A 13,528-nucleotide genomic window follows, 5' to 3' on the forward strand; every position below is an offset into this window, starting at 1 on the left:
TGTATTTGTGTTGGTACAAACCCTACAGAAAGAATTTTCTGAATTTACTAACATTTTTTTTCCAAATTATGGACTTGGGCCATCTTATTAATTGGGCCTTTATAACGGGCTTAACTTAAAACAGTACACGTTGCGGATGAGAGGGGAATATAAAAGTTACACCTGGGCAAAAATTACAGCCTCTTTAGAAGCGGCAGTGGTTTTCATTTGGTGGATCCCGTGACGCGCTTCTTCTTCATCTTCTTCTCGCGATAAAACCTAGAGAGAGAGAGAGAGAGAGCTTTCCCTTTCGTTCATCCCAGCATCAACCATGGGTAGGCTCTCCGAGCTCTCTTTCTCCTTTCTTTTTTCCCTATTTTGATTCTCGTCTGTTATTCCCTTTCCTTACGGCGGATCTGATCTTATCTATATCTTGAGTGCACGCTATGTACCATTGGTTTTTAGAGTCTGTGGATTCGTTTGCTATGGTAGTTGATCTGAAATCGGAAGGAGACTAATCCGTGTGAGAATTAGTAATCGGATTTAGGGGTTTTAGCTCTGACTAAGGTTTGTTTAGCAATCTATCTGTAACTTGAGTGAATTTAGCGATGGATCTATCGAGTGTTTGGATTATGTTATTGGTTAACTGTATACCAACTTCTAGCTCTCGGTAACTTTGTTCTCTTGGTTAGTGACATCGATTCATGTGTAACCCTCTTTTTATGTGAAAGCTGATTGGTTATTAGCTCGTTTTGTGTAATTGTTGAATTTTGCTTGACAAGTATGCTGTAAAATCATTGTTTTGTGGTAACATTTGGGACTTTTATTTTTCTGTTTTCAAGTTTCGCCTGTCTTATATCTTTTTTCTCAAATATATGTAGATCTTGAGGCTGACATCCGCGCATTACAGCTTGATTCGGCAGGTTATTCCTGAAGATGACAAGCTTAATCATCTTTTTTTTGTTTCGCATTGGTGCTAAATGTTTGTGTTGATATATGCTGCAGAAGAAAACAACGGAGTTGTTATCCCGGAAGCTCATAACTCTGATGAAGTTGAGAAATTGGATACAGCAGAAGAAGGTTCATTGTAGCATGAGCATGACATTTTTTTGTTTATGCTTTCTTTGTTACACTGTTTAAAATTTGGCTATCTGTGGGTCGTTTATTAGATGCGTAAGACATTAACTAGTGGTTAAGGGAGGGTTATACTATCATGAGATTGGATACTGATTCTAATACTAGGTATCATCCTTGCTTTGCAGACCTGAAAGACAAGGTGGAAGAGTCAGCACCGGTTCCTGATGAGCAACAAGGTTCAATCTTTTATCTTCTCTTTCTGTCTCATTTTTCTTAACGTTTAGTTTAATATATCTGAGTTTGGCGAGTTTTATTTATTTTTGCTTGTCATTGGTGGTTTCAGTGTCCGAGGATCATGATCAAGAAGTGCACCATGCAGTGCATAACCCAGCGAAAGGTTCATAGATCTCTCATTCTACAGTCTTCTCATCTTATGAGCGTTCATGTTGTCTGGTTGAAGATTTATTTATCTCTTTCGTATATTTTATCCATTCAGCTAAAGAGAAGGCAGCCCAAGAGAAGGCTGCCAAAGAGGAAGCTGAAGAAGAGGCAGAAGCAAACAAGAAAAGACACTTGAACGTGGTGTTCATCGGGCATGTTGGTATGGCTACTTGTTGATTTCTTTTCATCAGCTCTACTTTCATAATAGATATATCATCTGCACTTGTTTAGACTCAGGGCTTAAAAGCGTATGTAACACATTCTTGAAATTAGGATCATGAGCTTTTAGTCGGTGTGTTTTAACTTTTAAGCTTCTTGATTTAATCTTTACATGGTCACCTTTTCAATTGTAGATGCTGGAAAGTCTACAATTGGAGGACAAATTCTCTTCCTTAGCGGTCAGGTGGACGACCGACAAATCCAAAAGTATGAAAAAGAAGCAAAAGAAAAAAGTAGAGAAAGCTGGTGGGTGGTTCTGATTAATTTGAAATGATAAGGAATTCTTTTGTTCTCTTTTTCTTTTTGTTTTTATAAACTTGTTATCGTTCTGTATGCTAGGTATATGGCTTATATAATGGATACAAATGAAGAAGAGAGGGCGAAGGTATTTCCTGATTTTTTATTTATGTTTCTTAGTGTGCTATAAATGTGTCAGAGATGATAAGAATTCACGTGTCTGTAGAATTTTCAGCAATGTTTATGGTTGAATTTAACTTAGCTAACTGTTATGACTTACTTGCTACATTGAACAGGGCAAAACAGTTGAAGTTGGAAGGGCTCATTTTGAAACTGCGAGTACGAGATTTACCATTTTGGATGCTCCGGTAAGAGACCAACTTAAAAGAATAATTTTTTGTTCACTTGTCTTTATGAGAGTATTTTGTTCTAATTCTTTTGCGCCTTTTTTGAACTTGTAGGGTCACAAGAGTTATGTACCAAATATGATTAGTGGAGCATCTCAAGCGGACATTGGTGTACTGGTAAGTTATTATCTTAATTTGGTCGGAGTCGTTACTGTGTAGTGTGCGTCTTTGGTAGGAAGCTTATTAATTTTCATGTCCTTGTCCCTCTGTTGTAGGTGATTTCGGCTCGTAAAGGTGAATTTGAAACGGGATATGAGAGGGGTGGGCAGACCCGTGAACATGTTCAACTTGCAAAAACATTGGGCGTGTCGAAGCTGGTTGTCGTTGTGAACAAAATGGATGATCCAACTGTGAACTGGTCGAAAGAGAGGTATGTGCATTATCCTTTCGAATTCATGCTACTGTTTTTCGTATCTACTTCCATTCATCCGCGTATGTACTCTTGTGCAGGTACGATGAAATAGAACAAAAAATGGTACCATTTCTTAAATCCTCTGGCTACAACACAAAGAAAGGTATGCAGTGAACTATAAACGTTCCAGATTAGCTATATGGTTTAATTGCACGTTTAATTTGTTCTCTTATTCCTTTGCTGTGAAGATGTTGTCTTCTTGCCCATATCTGGTCTAATGGGGTTTAATATGGACAAGAGGATGGATCCAAAAGTTTGTCCTTGGTTCAGTGGCCCTAGCTTTTTTGAAGTCTTGGATTCAATTGAAGTTCCGCCACGAGATCCTAATGGCCCATTCAGGTGAACTTTTACTGTCCCTGTATCTTATTCTTTTTCATTCAATTTGTTCGTTGTTATTAAATATTGGTTAATGCATTCATGAAATCCATGACTCGTGTGTTCATGTTGCTTATGGGCACTAAAATCCATGTGCATTGTTTTTTGCACCACTCCCAACCTTGGCATAGGTTTTATCCTGTCTATAATATATTTCCCATTCGCTTAACTGAAAGGAGAACTATTTTTTGTAAAGTTATCCTTGTATGTTGCAGGCTGTGTTAACCCATAATTGATCTTATGAATTGTATAGGATGCCCATCATTGATAAATTCAAAGACATGGGAACTGTTGTTATGGGAAAAGTAGAATCGGGCAGCATTCGGGAGGGTGATTCCTTGGTCATTATGCCAAATAAGGTACTTTCCAAATGTTTTCGCGCATTTCATATTTAATTGCCAGCTCATTGTCTTCCTAATAACTTACACCTATCAATGTAGGAACCCGTGAAAGTTGTTGCAATATATTGTGATGAAGATAAAGTTAAGCGTGCTGGACCGGGTGAGAATTTGAGAGTCCGTATAACTGGCATTGAGGACGAGGATATCCTTTCAGGTTTTGTTTTATCCAGCGCGGGTGAGTATCATGATTTTCACGTATATTTTGTTGATATCTGGAGTATTCTTTGTCATAGTTGACTAATCTGGAGTATTCTTTGTTTTCTGTTGCAGTAAAGCCTGTACCTGCCGTTACTGAGTTCGTTGCCCAATTACAAATCCTCGAGCTGCTTGACAACGTAAGCATATGTTTCCTCTTGATATGACAACTTTTGAGATCTGAATAGTGTGTCTTTCTTGCATATATTCAGAAATTTGATCCCGTCTTCGATTTTTCTGCGCATGTAGGCTATTTTTACAGCTGGTTACAAGGCTATTCTCCACATTCATGCTGTGGTTGAGGAATGTGAGATCATCGAATTGATAAGCCAAATTGATATGAAGACGAGGAAACCCATGAAAAAGAAAATTCTGTTTGTGAAGAATGGTGCTGCTGTTATCTGCCGTATACAGGTCCAGTTCCGTTTCACTGCCTTTTCTTTCCTTGAAACTTTTATTCATAGCGAAAAGTTTCATCCAAGTTATGGTTTACGTTTCTACTTCAGTCAAAGAAAAAGCCTGAAATATTACTTCATTTCGAACTTGGTGCAATGTTTCGAATGTATATGTGTAGAGTGTAGTATTCTTCTTGTGAGTTGTGACAAGACTGATAAAATGTTCTCAGTCGTTTCCCCACTAGATGGACTGTAACTAATACGGTTGTTGCAAAGCTTAGCAGAAACATTGAGGGAATCCACACGAGATTTCAGTTCAACATCTTTAGCAAGTTATTGCCAGTCTGTCTAATCCTAATCTCTGCTGTCCCGTTGCTGTATCTCTGCAGGTTACCAATTCAATCTGTGTTGAAAAATTCTCAGATTTCCCTCAACTTGGAAGATTCACTCTACGAACTGAAGGTAAAGATATCAAGTGCAACGCATAATGTGACCACTCATATTACATCTTAGTTTATATGTGCATGATTTACAAATTGTATTTGGCGTCACAACAGGGAAAACAGTTGCGGTGGGAAAAGTGACTGCGCTCTCAACCGCTTGATCCAAATTTTGTGAGGAAAAGGTGACTTGCTTGAATACCATCAAATTGAAGAAACATCCAATCTGAACCGGTTTCTCTGGCTCTTTGAATTGCAGGAAACGGGGCTTACGGGTTGTGGAATTAGGAAAAAGCTTCTTGAAGGGAATCTGAGTTCCCTAAACTCAAAACCTTAGTTCCATCCCCCTATGGTGCTCAATTTAGAGTTACTGCTGCAGAGATCGTTTTCTGAAAATTTAAAAGCTAAAAAAAAGTATTATGATGAACATGAGTGAGAGTTTTTTGTTACTAAATTTACAATTACTACACTTTTTAGCCGAGTCTGTATTTCGGTTTTTTTTGGAGTTTGCTGTTTAATTAGTTTTGGGGAAACACTATTTGTTCCTTAACGCAAGTACCTTGTTTCTTCGTGTTCTTGCTCCATGCGACATGACCGATGCAGCTGCGTACATCCAAGTTCATTGGTAAAATAATGGAATTTAAAACAAGCTCACTTCAACTTGTAAAATGTATAAAAGTCGCTTGAAATTCGCTTACTGACTTGAGCCGGGTCCAGTAGATTGGGTTTTGTCTCGAACAAAACGTCATCGTTTAGAGTGTCGATTACCTTTATTATCTAGTATAATCGCACTCACCCACTTTTCCAGCTAGAGAGAGTTTTCTTTTTCTCATTTTCTTTTGTTCCCTCGATTTGCCGACGCGCCAACGGCTACTTTTTCCTCCGGAGACGGAGGAGCTCTCAACGTGCGAGCCCTAAATCCTTGGTAGTCGACCAAAGTTTCAGATTCGAAAAGCAATCGAGTTGTAGAGAAGGATAACCAAACTAAACAAGAAGAAAGATTATCGGTTGTAGTGTGTTGTGTGTTTACAGTACCCCGAATACGATAAATGGAGCAGCCAAAGAAAGTAGCTGATAGGTATCTCAAGCAAGAGGTTCTCGGGCAAGGTACTTACGGCGTCGTCTTCAAGGCCACTGATACTAAGGTGATTGATTTCTTCCACGAAATTAGGGTTTAGGATCTGCCGCGTATACTCTATATCTTTACTTGGTTTGTATGCTTTGGGTTCGAATCGAAAATGGTTTAGTTTTGATTGTTGATTAGACTCGCAAGTTATTAACTTTGCCATATGATTTTGTTTTTTTTTTGTCAATTGCAGACAGGAGAAACTGTAGCAATCAAGAAGATAAGGCTTGGTAAACACAAGGAAGGTGTAAACATTACGGCTCTCAGGGAAATCAAAATGCTCAAAGAGCTAAAGCATCCTCATATCATTCTCTTGATCGATGCGTTTCCTCACAAAGAGAACTTGCACCTTGTGTTTGAGTTCATGGAGACTGACCTCGAAGGAGTCATTCGCGATTCAAACGTGTTCCTCTCACCTGCCGACATCAAATCTTACCTCCTAATGACACTTAAAGGACTTGCTTATTGCCACGAGAAATGGGTTTTGCACAGGTACTTGTTTATCCTAAACAACTTTCTTTGCTGATTGGTTTAGCACTCATTTTGTGTCACTGGACTTCAGGGATATGAAGCCAAATAACTTGTTGATAGGACCTGATGGACAGCTGAAACTTGCAGATTTTGGATTAGCACGTATATTTGGTACTCCTGATCGTAAGTTTACCCATCAGGTATGGTTGCTCCGCATTGTCACTAACATTTAGAAAGTGAATCTTATTTTGAATTCATGAAAGTAGTTGCTACCCATAGTTGTGTCTGACGGACGACGAAGCTTTGAAGTCTTGGAAACTTTTTTGATTTATCTTGTTGCATACTAATCTCTAAATTGATGAAATTTCTTGTCATCTCTTATAATTGACTTCTGCTATCGCCTATGGATAATGCAAAATGTGACATGTATTAAAAAGTCTCAACTCAAAATACGTGATGTAGCAGACTAACAGTTGCTATCTCGTCTCTGTATTATAAATTGTGCTATTAACCAAAACCCTGAGCTGAGCTATTTCTGCTTCTTTGTTTTTCCATTGAACATCCATGATTACAATGCACCTTATTTCTTGTTGTTTCATTATCTTCACAAATTCATATATCTGATGATGTGCAGGTGTTTGCTAGATGGTACAGAGCACCAGAACTTTTGTTTGGTGCAAAACAATATGGTGCTACAGTTGATGTTTGGGCTGCTGGCTGCGTATTTGCTGAACTTCTGCTACGCAGACCATTTCTTCAGGTTCAATAGTCTTTTACTCCACTCATCAGTCATCATTGTTAAGACTAAGCTTAGTCCAATTTTTATTTCTTTGGATCTTATACTCTCAGTCAGACTACTTAATACTTCTTAATACCTCTTATGTATGCTTACATATTCAGCTTTCCTTTCGTTGCAGGGGAACAGTGATATCGATCAATTAAGCAAAATATTTGCTGCCTTTGGGACACCAAAAGCGGATCAATGGCCAGACATGAAAAGCCTTCCTGATTACGTAGAGTATCAATTTGTCCCAGCACCTTCTCTACGTTCTTTATTCCCAGCAGTTAGTGAAGATGCTCTCGATTTATTGTCCAAGATGTTTACATATGACCCAAAGGCTAGAATTTCTGTTAAGCAGGCTCTAGAACACAGGTGCCTAAAGCTCACCACATATTTATAGACAGAAGGTATATATATAGTTCTGTTCTCACCACAACTTTGCTTTCATATTTTTTAGGTACTTTACTTCTGCACCTTCTCCTACTGACCCTGCTAAGCTCCCAAAGCCACTTCGGAAGCAGGAAACTAAAGCCTCTTACGGTAAACATGAGGCTATCAAAGTGGTATCACCACCACGTAAGATTAGAAGAGTAATACCTGAGCGTGGGTGGGTTGATGGTATGAAGTCTCACGTTGACAAGGATCAACAAGCACCCATGTCATTAGATTTTACCGTCCTCGCTGAGCGGCCTCCTAACCGACCAACCATCACCAGGTGCAAATAGAGCGATCTCTTTGATTAGTTGTTTTTACAGGCTCAAGATTGAATGTGTTTTAAAAGCTTCTTGTTGTTGTTCATTTTGTAGTGCCGATAGATCTCATCTGAAGAGGAAGCTTGATCTCGATTTCTAATAGTAATGTTCTCTTACATTCAGTTTTGCCTCTGGTGAGACTACAACATTGTTAGATTGTCATTTTTACTACCGCTGGTGTAAGTTGGCGATTTATTCTTCTGTCCCCTATAATTCGACTATGATAATCATACTTTATTGTATTTGTCTTACTTGCTTTATTCATTGTAAACTAATAATCATGTACTGATTATAAAGCTTTCCACTTTTCCCTCTGGGCATCTTTTGTACCAGAAAGAGTTCTCAGTTCAGTAATCAAACGTGCAAGTGTTTTATCCTCTTGACCTCAAAAAGGTTTATTAATTAGTTGTAAATGGCATCAACATGAAGCAGATGTGTCTGTGTTGTCAAGAAAAGGGTAGTCAGTGTAACCCACGACAGGATCAGAAGTATAGAACGTTGATCTGTCATACTTGTTCAACGGTGCATCGAGTTCGAATCTCCTTGGCAGATCAGGATTTGCCAAGAACGTCCGTCCATAGCCCACAAGATCAGCTCCTCCCTCTTCCACTACCTTGTTCCCATCTTCTCTAGAGTAACCTCCAGCTACAATGAACGTTCCTTTGAAGGCTTTTCTCATTGGCGTAAGCGACTCAGTGCATTCGGACATCTCTTCAAGGAGTTTCATTCTAGGTTCAACCATGTGACAGTAAAGGATCCCATGCTTGTTCATTTCTTGCACCATGTAGAGTCCTAATGCCTCTGGGTTGGAGTCTCCAGACTCCATGTAATCTGCAAATGGGGACAGTCTGATTCCCACGCGATCTGAACCAATCTCTTTCACCACTGCTTTGACTACTTCCACAGCGAATCTACAGCGGTTCTCTAGTGACCCACCGTACTGGTCACTTCTGTCATTTACTTTGTCTTTTAGAAACTGGTCGATGAGGTAACCATGTGCACCGTGAACCTCCACCCCATCAAAGCCTATGATTACCACAAGTGTCATGTTCAGCTAACATCATACATCCAAAGGGGAAAAAGACTTTTCTTACCAGCTTCCATTGCATTTCTTGCAGCAACTCTAAAGTCGTTGACAATGGCAGGGATCTCCTCGGTCCTTAACCGTCTTGGAGGGGTAAACTGCCCTCCATAGATGTTATTACACGTCAATGGCTTGTCTGTAGAGGAGACAGGAGCTTCCCCATTTGGCTGGTCTAAAGAATGGAGGGAAAATAATAAACATACAAAGCAAGAACTGAAAACATCAATGTGTTTCATCCTTGGTATACCTTGATTAAAGACCCTGCCACCGTGCCAAATCTGGCAGAAGAAGATGCCACCTTTGGCATGAACCGCATCCACGATGGGCTTCCATGCTTCCACTTGCTCTCTGGTCCATATTCCAGGTATATCCGGATAGCTTCACAAACAGAGGTGATGGTGTTGTGGACTTCGACAAGATATAAGTGATAAAGGATTGATCCAAAGAATATATATTTTTGATAATAATAACTTTTTTTAAATTCACAAAACTAAAATCTATCATAGGGGTTTAACATTTTCTGAAACTTTGTGAAAACATAAAAATTGTAAAGTTGATGTTAGCATATGTTACTATATGTTTTGCTCTATCTATAAATTATACTTTTTGTTCTTTTTGTTTTCTTAGATTTGTAGAAAATGCTACTAAAAATAGCCGTAGAAATCAACAAGTGAACTGAAAATAGAAAATGAAAACAAAGAAGATGAGCTGCAAATAATGTTTTGATGTTTTTTGTATTTATTGGATTTGTTTAAAATAACCTAAGTTCTAAGGAGTAATATTTACTGATTATAATTTTATAATTATCATATGGTAAATTTAGTTAGGATAAAAGGACAACATTTTTATAGTCCGCTTTAGGCGCCGGAAAAGTCCGGACCGGCACTGATTATATGTATATATTACCCCTTTGTTGTGTGGGACACTGCACAAGATTCAGAAATAAGAAAACCACCAGGTGTTGTTCTTTGAGTGTAATATAACTTCGCCTGAGGCTGAGCGATGTAACCATACGCTCTTTGTCTCGTCATTGGCGCTACAACAACCCTGATTCGTAACCGTCTGTTACTACATCTCAAAGAGAAAAGTCAAGTATCCTAGTTCCTACCTTCAGGACTAAACTGACGATTCAGGAGAAGGATAACAGTTACCTGTGAGAAAGATTGAAAGGTCCCATCTTATAGGATGTGAGGAGAGGGATACTCTTACTCTCTTTGGTCTCCATGGAATCCAATGACAATAGTGAAACTTTCTGTTGCCTATGTGATCCAAGAGTAGAGAGAGTGTGTATGTGAAATGTGGAAAGATAATATAATTCAATGGTACAGATGTGGTGGTGATAGCGTGTGTTGATTGGCTTTCATTTGTGATTAAAGCGGCGCATACTCGTCGTCTTCTATGAGCAATTATTAGACCAAGGCCCACATATTTAAATCAACTCTTATTCAGATAGTACTACAGTTGGTATAACTCTTCTTGAATTGGCTATTTTGAAGCAAAACTCAAAAGTGATGCGTGTCATGAAGCATCAAACAACTCTTTATATTGTCCTGTTACTAGAATTTCTCAGTCAGTTTTGTTCATATGTTCCAAAAAAAAACACAGATCATACTGTCGTGTGCAACAAGTCATATCTTTATACATTCAGTGAAGTCAGATTCTGTACCTTTAGCTTTACCCTAGCCCATGTACTGTGTGTTGCCTATGTGATTCAAGACTTTGGAGTCTGTGTTCGTGACATGTGGAAAAATAATAAATATATGCATGGGACAGATCTGGTGGTGCTAGCGTGTGTTGACTGTTCACTCTGTGTAGGTTAACCGTCGTCTTCTATGAACATTTATTAGACCAAGGGCCACTTTTTTTTCCCATAAAGTCTACAATGAACACTGCATGCTGGGTCTACCCTAGATATTTTCTCTCCTTCATCTTGTGATGATGATTCAGATAGTACAACAATTGGATATAAACTTCTTGAATATGGCTATATTGAGGCAAAACTCAAAAGTGTTGGGTGTCATGAAGAAGCAACAACTTATCATATTGTCTTTGTTTCAAAAACTTCCAAATTTTGAGAATTTTATTGAGGTGATGTTTTCAGTCAGTTTTATTCATCTGTCCCAAAAATAACACAGATCACACTGTCGTGTACAACAAGACATCTATATACATTCAGTGAAGTCAGATTCTGTACCCTTAGCTACGATTAATCATAGTCAAAAAGTTGTGTACAACTCTCTCTTTAGGACAACCCAAACAGTCTCAATAAATACCATAAAGTACATAGACATTTTACTGCCTCGAAACTGTATTTCTTTCTGTTATTAGATACGTAATCGATTATCAAATGTATTCCAACGAGAGAACACTGCATATGATTTATCAAATGCATTTCAACGTAGTTGTACTAGAAACAGAAAGCTACTCAATGCTCTACACCTTATTACCACTAACATCACCAGCATCATCTTCGTCTTTAACAAACACATAGACAAGAATAATCAACAAAGGATAGCTTACTGTAGTGAGTGACCAGTTTATAACAAGCTGCGACATTAACGGTACCTTACGTGTATCTATCTGCCAAGCCACGGCAGCTCCTGCGCTCTGCACTCCTTTGTAGAATCCACTGTACCTACTCAAAGTCATCGAATCATTCGCAAGTGCACCGATCAACCAATACACCATGCTCTGATACATCGCATCTAACAAACCATAGCTCATGTACAGCATGAACGGTCCGGCGAAGCCTTTCCCTGAATCTTTAAAATCAAGTTTCTTCACCGGAAGATTGTCAAACGAGTAACCGTGCTGATTCGCCAACCCTCCCGCCCATATCACGGTTCCGATCACGGCGACTAAGGATATTCCGGCGAACCCTCTGGCTCTCCTGCTTTTGAAGCTGAAGTCCATTATGTACCCGATGGCGAAGGAGCCAGCCATCTGAGCTCCCCAGTAGAACACGTTGTTGAAGCCTCTGGTCCTGAGGTTGAAGAGGAGACCGTTCACGTTGTTGAACTGGTAGCTATAGAAGAAGTTGCTAGCCCAAGCCGCGGGGACGATGAGGAGCATCTTCTTGTCGAGGAACAGGCGCAGCACGGCGGCGAACTCCGTCGAGGCGCGGGAGTATTTCACGGCGGAGCATCTAGATCCGTCGTCGCGGACGACGGAGTTCGCCGGGAGGATGCCGAACGAGAGGAGAACCCCGGCGAACATGAAGCACATGAAAGCGATATACGTCGCGTCGTTGACCGACGCGGCGGAGCTGCGGCGGTAGTTGAGGATAAACGGGATCAAACCTCCGATCACGCCGCCGAGGTTGAAGATGCTCCAGAACAGCGCGATGTAAGTGCCTTTCCGGTGCGGAGGCGGGTACGACGTCATCACGGCCCCTTCGCCCGCCCAGAGAAGCCCCGCGCCGCAGCCGAGGAGGGCTCCGGCGACGATGGCGAAGGCCTGGTGGTGGTGGTGGTTGTAGTAGAGGAAAGATCCGGCGTAGAGGACGTAAGTGGAGCAGCCGGCGGCTAACGTGAGGCGCGGACCGAGGACGTTGTAGAACGCGCCGCCCAAGACGCCGAAAACGGTGAAGGCGGTGTAGACGGCGGTGTTAGCGTTGTTAGCGGCGGTGGGGTCGACTTGACCGCCGCCTCCCATGCCGGAGAGAGCGTTGAACATGCCTGGGCAGCAGAAACAGACGAAGCCCATTAAGGTGACTTGAGACAGAGGAGAATTGAGTCGCCATCGTTTTGGCTTCTCCTCCACGACTCCGCCGTGATTCGTTTTTTCCTCTTCGGTTATTACACTCATGGTCGGAAAGCAGTTGTAGATAAGAATGTTTCTGTCCTACAACTCAAAGCTCGGATCTCTTTAGTTTATGATTTTGAAATGATTCTTCCTTCAATGGCGGAGATGTCACGGAGAAAAAAAATATTATTTAATTAATTTAAGTTTTAATCTGATCCTAGTATCTAACTGTAATAAATCCAGAGCGAAAGGTACATGACCATTAATTATGGTTACGTAAGTTGTTGTTAAGACATTTCAACAAAAGAAACTTTTTTAATATTTATAGAAAAGTATTCGCTCCGTTTCACAATACATGACATTTTAGCTCAATGATCAAGAAATTTATCTTTTTCTAAAAAAATAGTTTTAAAAAGAGATAAAAAAATAGAATAACACAAAACCAAGTTTTTGTTCTCAAACTAGCACTCTATGCTCAAAGTCACAAAAATATATTTCATTAATTAATATACATTTATACCCTTTGGATTAATTAATACAAACCTTAGGGTTTAGAGTTAAGGAGTGGAGTTTGAGAATTAGGGTTTAAAATTTTATAAAATAAAAAATAAATACTAAAAAGTTAAAAATAAAAATTTAAAAAACAGTTTCAAAAAGTATTTTTGAATTAAAAAAAGAAAATTTGAAAAAATATAAAAAAAATTCGAAAAAAGAAAATTTCAAAAAAAATTATAAAAAATTTCGAATCTGAAAATATATAATCTGAAACTATAAAAAAATTTTCTTTTTTTCATTTTATTATTATTTTTTATTTATTTTTGTTTGTTTATTTAATTTTAAATAAGGATATTAAGGATATTTTACCCTTTAATGAATGTCATTTTTGTGATTTTTTTTATATTGCTAGTTTTGAAAAAAAAAACTCAAAAAATACTATTATTAACAATTGCCCATTTAAAAATCATTCAACTAATTACATAAATAATTATAAT

At 39.1% G+C, this 13,528-nt stretch overlaps 4 protein-coding genes across 7 annotated transcripts; 2 read left to right on the forward strand and 2 right to left on the reverse strand.

Annotated features, from left to right (window-relative positions):
- The first annotated feature begins 125 nt into the window (after positions 1–125).
- LOC103842720 (eukaryotic peptide chain release factor GTP-binding subunit ERF3A) lies at positions 126–5,153 on the forward strand. Its single transcript, XM_009119380.3, has 20 exons — positions 126–314; positions 861–902; positions 985–1,059; positions 1,242–1,292; positions 1,400–1,453; positions 1,553–1,657; positions 1,851–1,962; positions 2,056–2,101; positions 2,250–2,321; positions 2,415–2,477; positions 2,576–2,730; positions 2,811–2,875; positions 2,961–3,111; positions 3,401–3,506; positions 3,588–3,723; positions 3,819–3,883; positions 3,993–4,157; positions 4,528–4,600; positions 4,696–4,763; positions 4,838–5,153. The coding sequence occupies exons 1-19, from the start codon at positions 311–313 to the stop codon at positions 4,740–4,742; spliced, it is 1,587 nt and encodes a 528-aa protein (XP_009117628.1). The 5' UTR covers positions 126–310; the 3' UTR covers positions 4,743–4,763; positions 4,838–5,153.
- Positions 5,154–5,383: 230 nt separating this feature from the next.
- LOC103842721 (cyclin-dependent kinase D-3) lies at positions 5,384–8,028 on the forward strand. The gene is made up of 7 exons (XM_009119381.3): positions 5,384–5,723; positions 5,898–6,196; positions 6,267–6,375; positions 6,810–6,935; positions 7,093–7,328; positions 7,414–7,671; positions 7,763–8,028. Exons 1-7 carry the CDS (start codon positions 5,628–5,630, stop codon positions 7,806–7,808), a joined length of 1,170 nt encoding a protein of 389 aa, XP_009117629.1. The 5' UTR covers positions 5,384–5,627; the 3' UTR covers positions 7,809–8,028.
- Positions 8,029–8,075: 47 nt separating this feature from the next.
- Positions 8,076–10,161, reverse strand: LOC103842724 (putative 12-oxophytodienoate reductase-like protein 2A). 4 transcript variants are annotated; one of them, XM_018655034.2, is made up of 5 exons: positions 9,944–10,161; positions 9,699–9,839; positions 9,040–9,170; positions 8,803–8,964; positions 8,076–8,734 (listed from the first exon to the last, which is right to left on the reverse strand). In XM_018655034.2, the coding sequence occupies exons 1-5, from the start codon at positions 10,015–10,017 to the stop codon at positions 8,127–8,129; spliced, it is 1,116 nt and encodes a 371-aa protein (XP_018510550.1). In that variant the 5' UTR covers positions 10,018–10,161; the 3' UTR covers positions 8,076–8,126. The 4 variants fall into 4 exon arrangements, with proteins under 4 accessions (XP_018510550.1, XP_009117631.2, XP_018510549.1 ...); XM_009119383.3 differs by having other exon boundaries at positions 9,699–9,860; positions 9,944–10,102; XM_018655033.2 differs by having other exon boundaries at positions 9,699–9,854; positions 9,944–10,084.
- On the reverse strand, positions 9,326–13,042 carry LOC103842725 (UNC93-like protein 1). The gene is made up of 2 exons (XM_033281277.1): positions 9,944–13,042; positions 9,326–9,839 (listed from the first exon to the last, which is right to left on the reverse strand). The coding sequence occupies exon 1, from the start codon at positions 12,597–12,599 to the stop codon at positions 11,226–11,228; it is 1,374 nt and encodes a 457-aa protein (XP_033137168.1). The 5' UTR covers positions 12,600–13,042; the 3' UTR covers positions 9,326–9,839; positions 9,944–11,225.
- Positions 13,043–13,528: the final 486 nt, after the last annotated feature.

The sequence above is a fragment of the Brassica rapa genome, chromosome A09 (genome assembly GCF_000309985.2).
Source record: "Brassica rapa cultivar Chiifu-401-42 chromosome A09, CAAS_Brap_v3.01, whole genome shotgun sequence".
Lineage (NCBI taxonomy): Eukaryota > Viridiplantae > Streptophyta > Magnoliopsida > Brassicales > Brassicaceae > Brassica > Brassica rapa.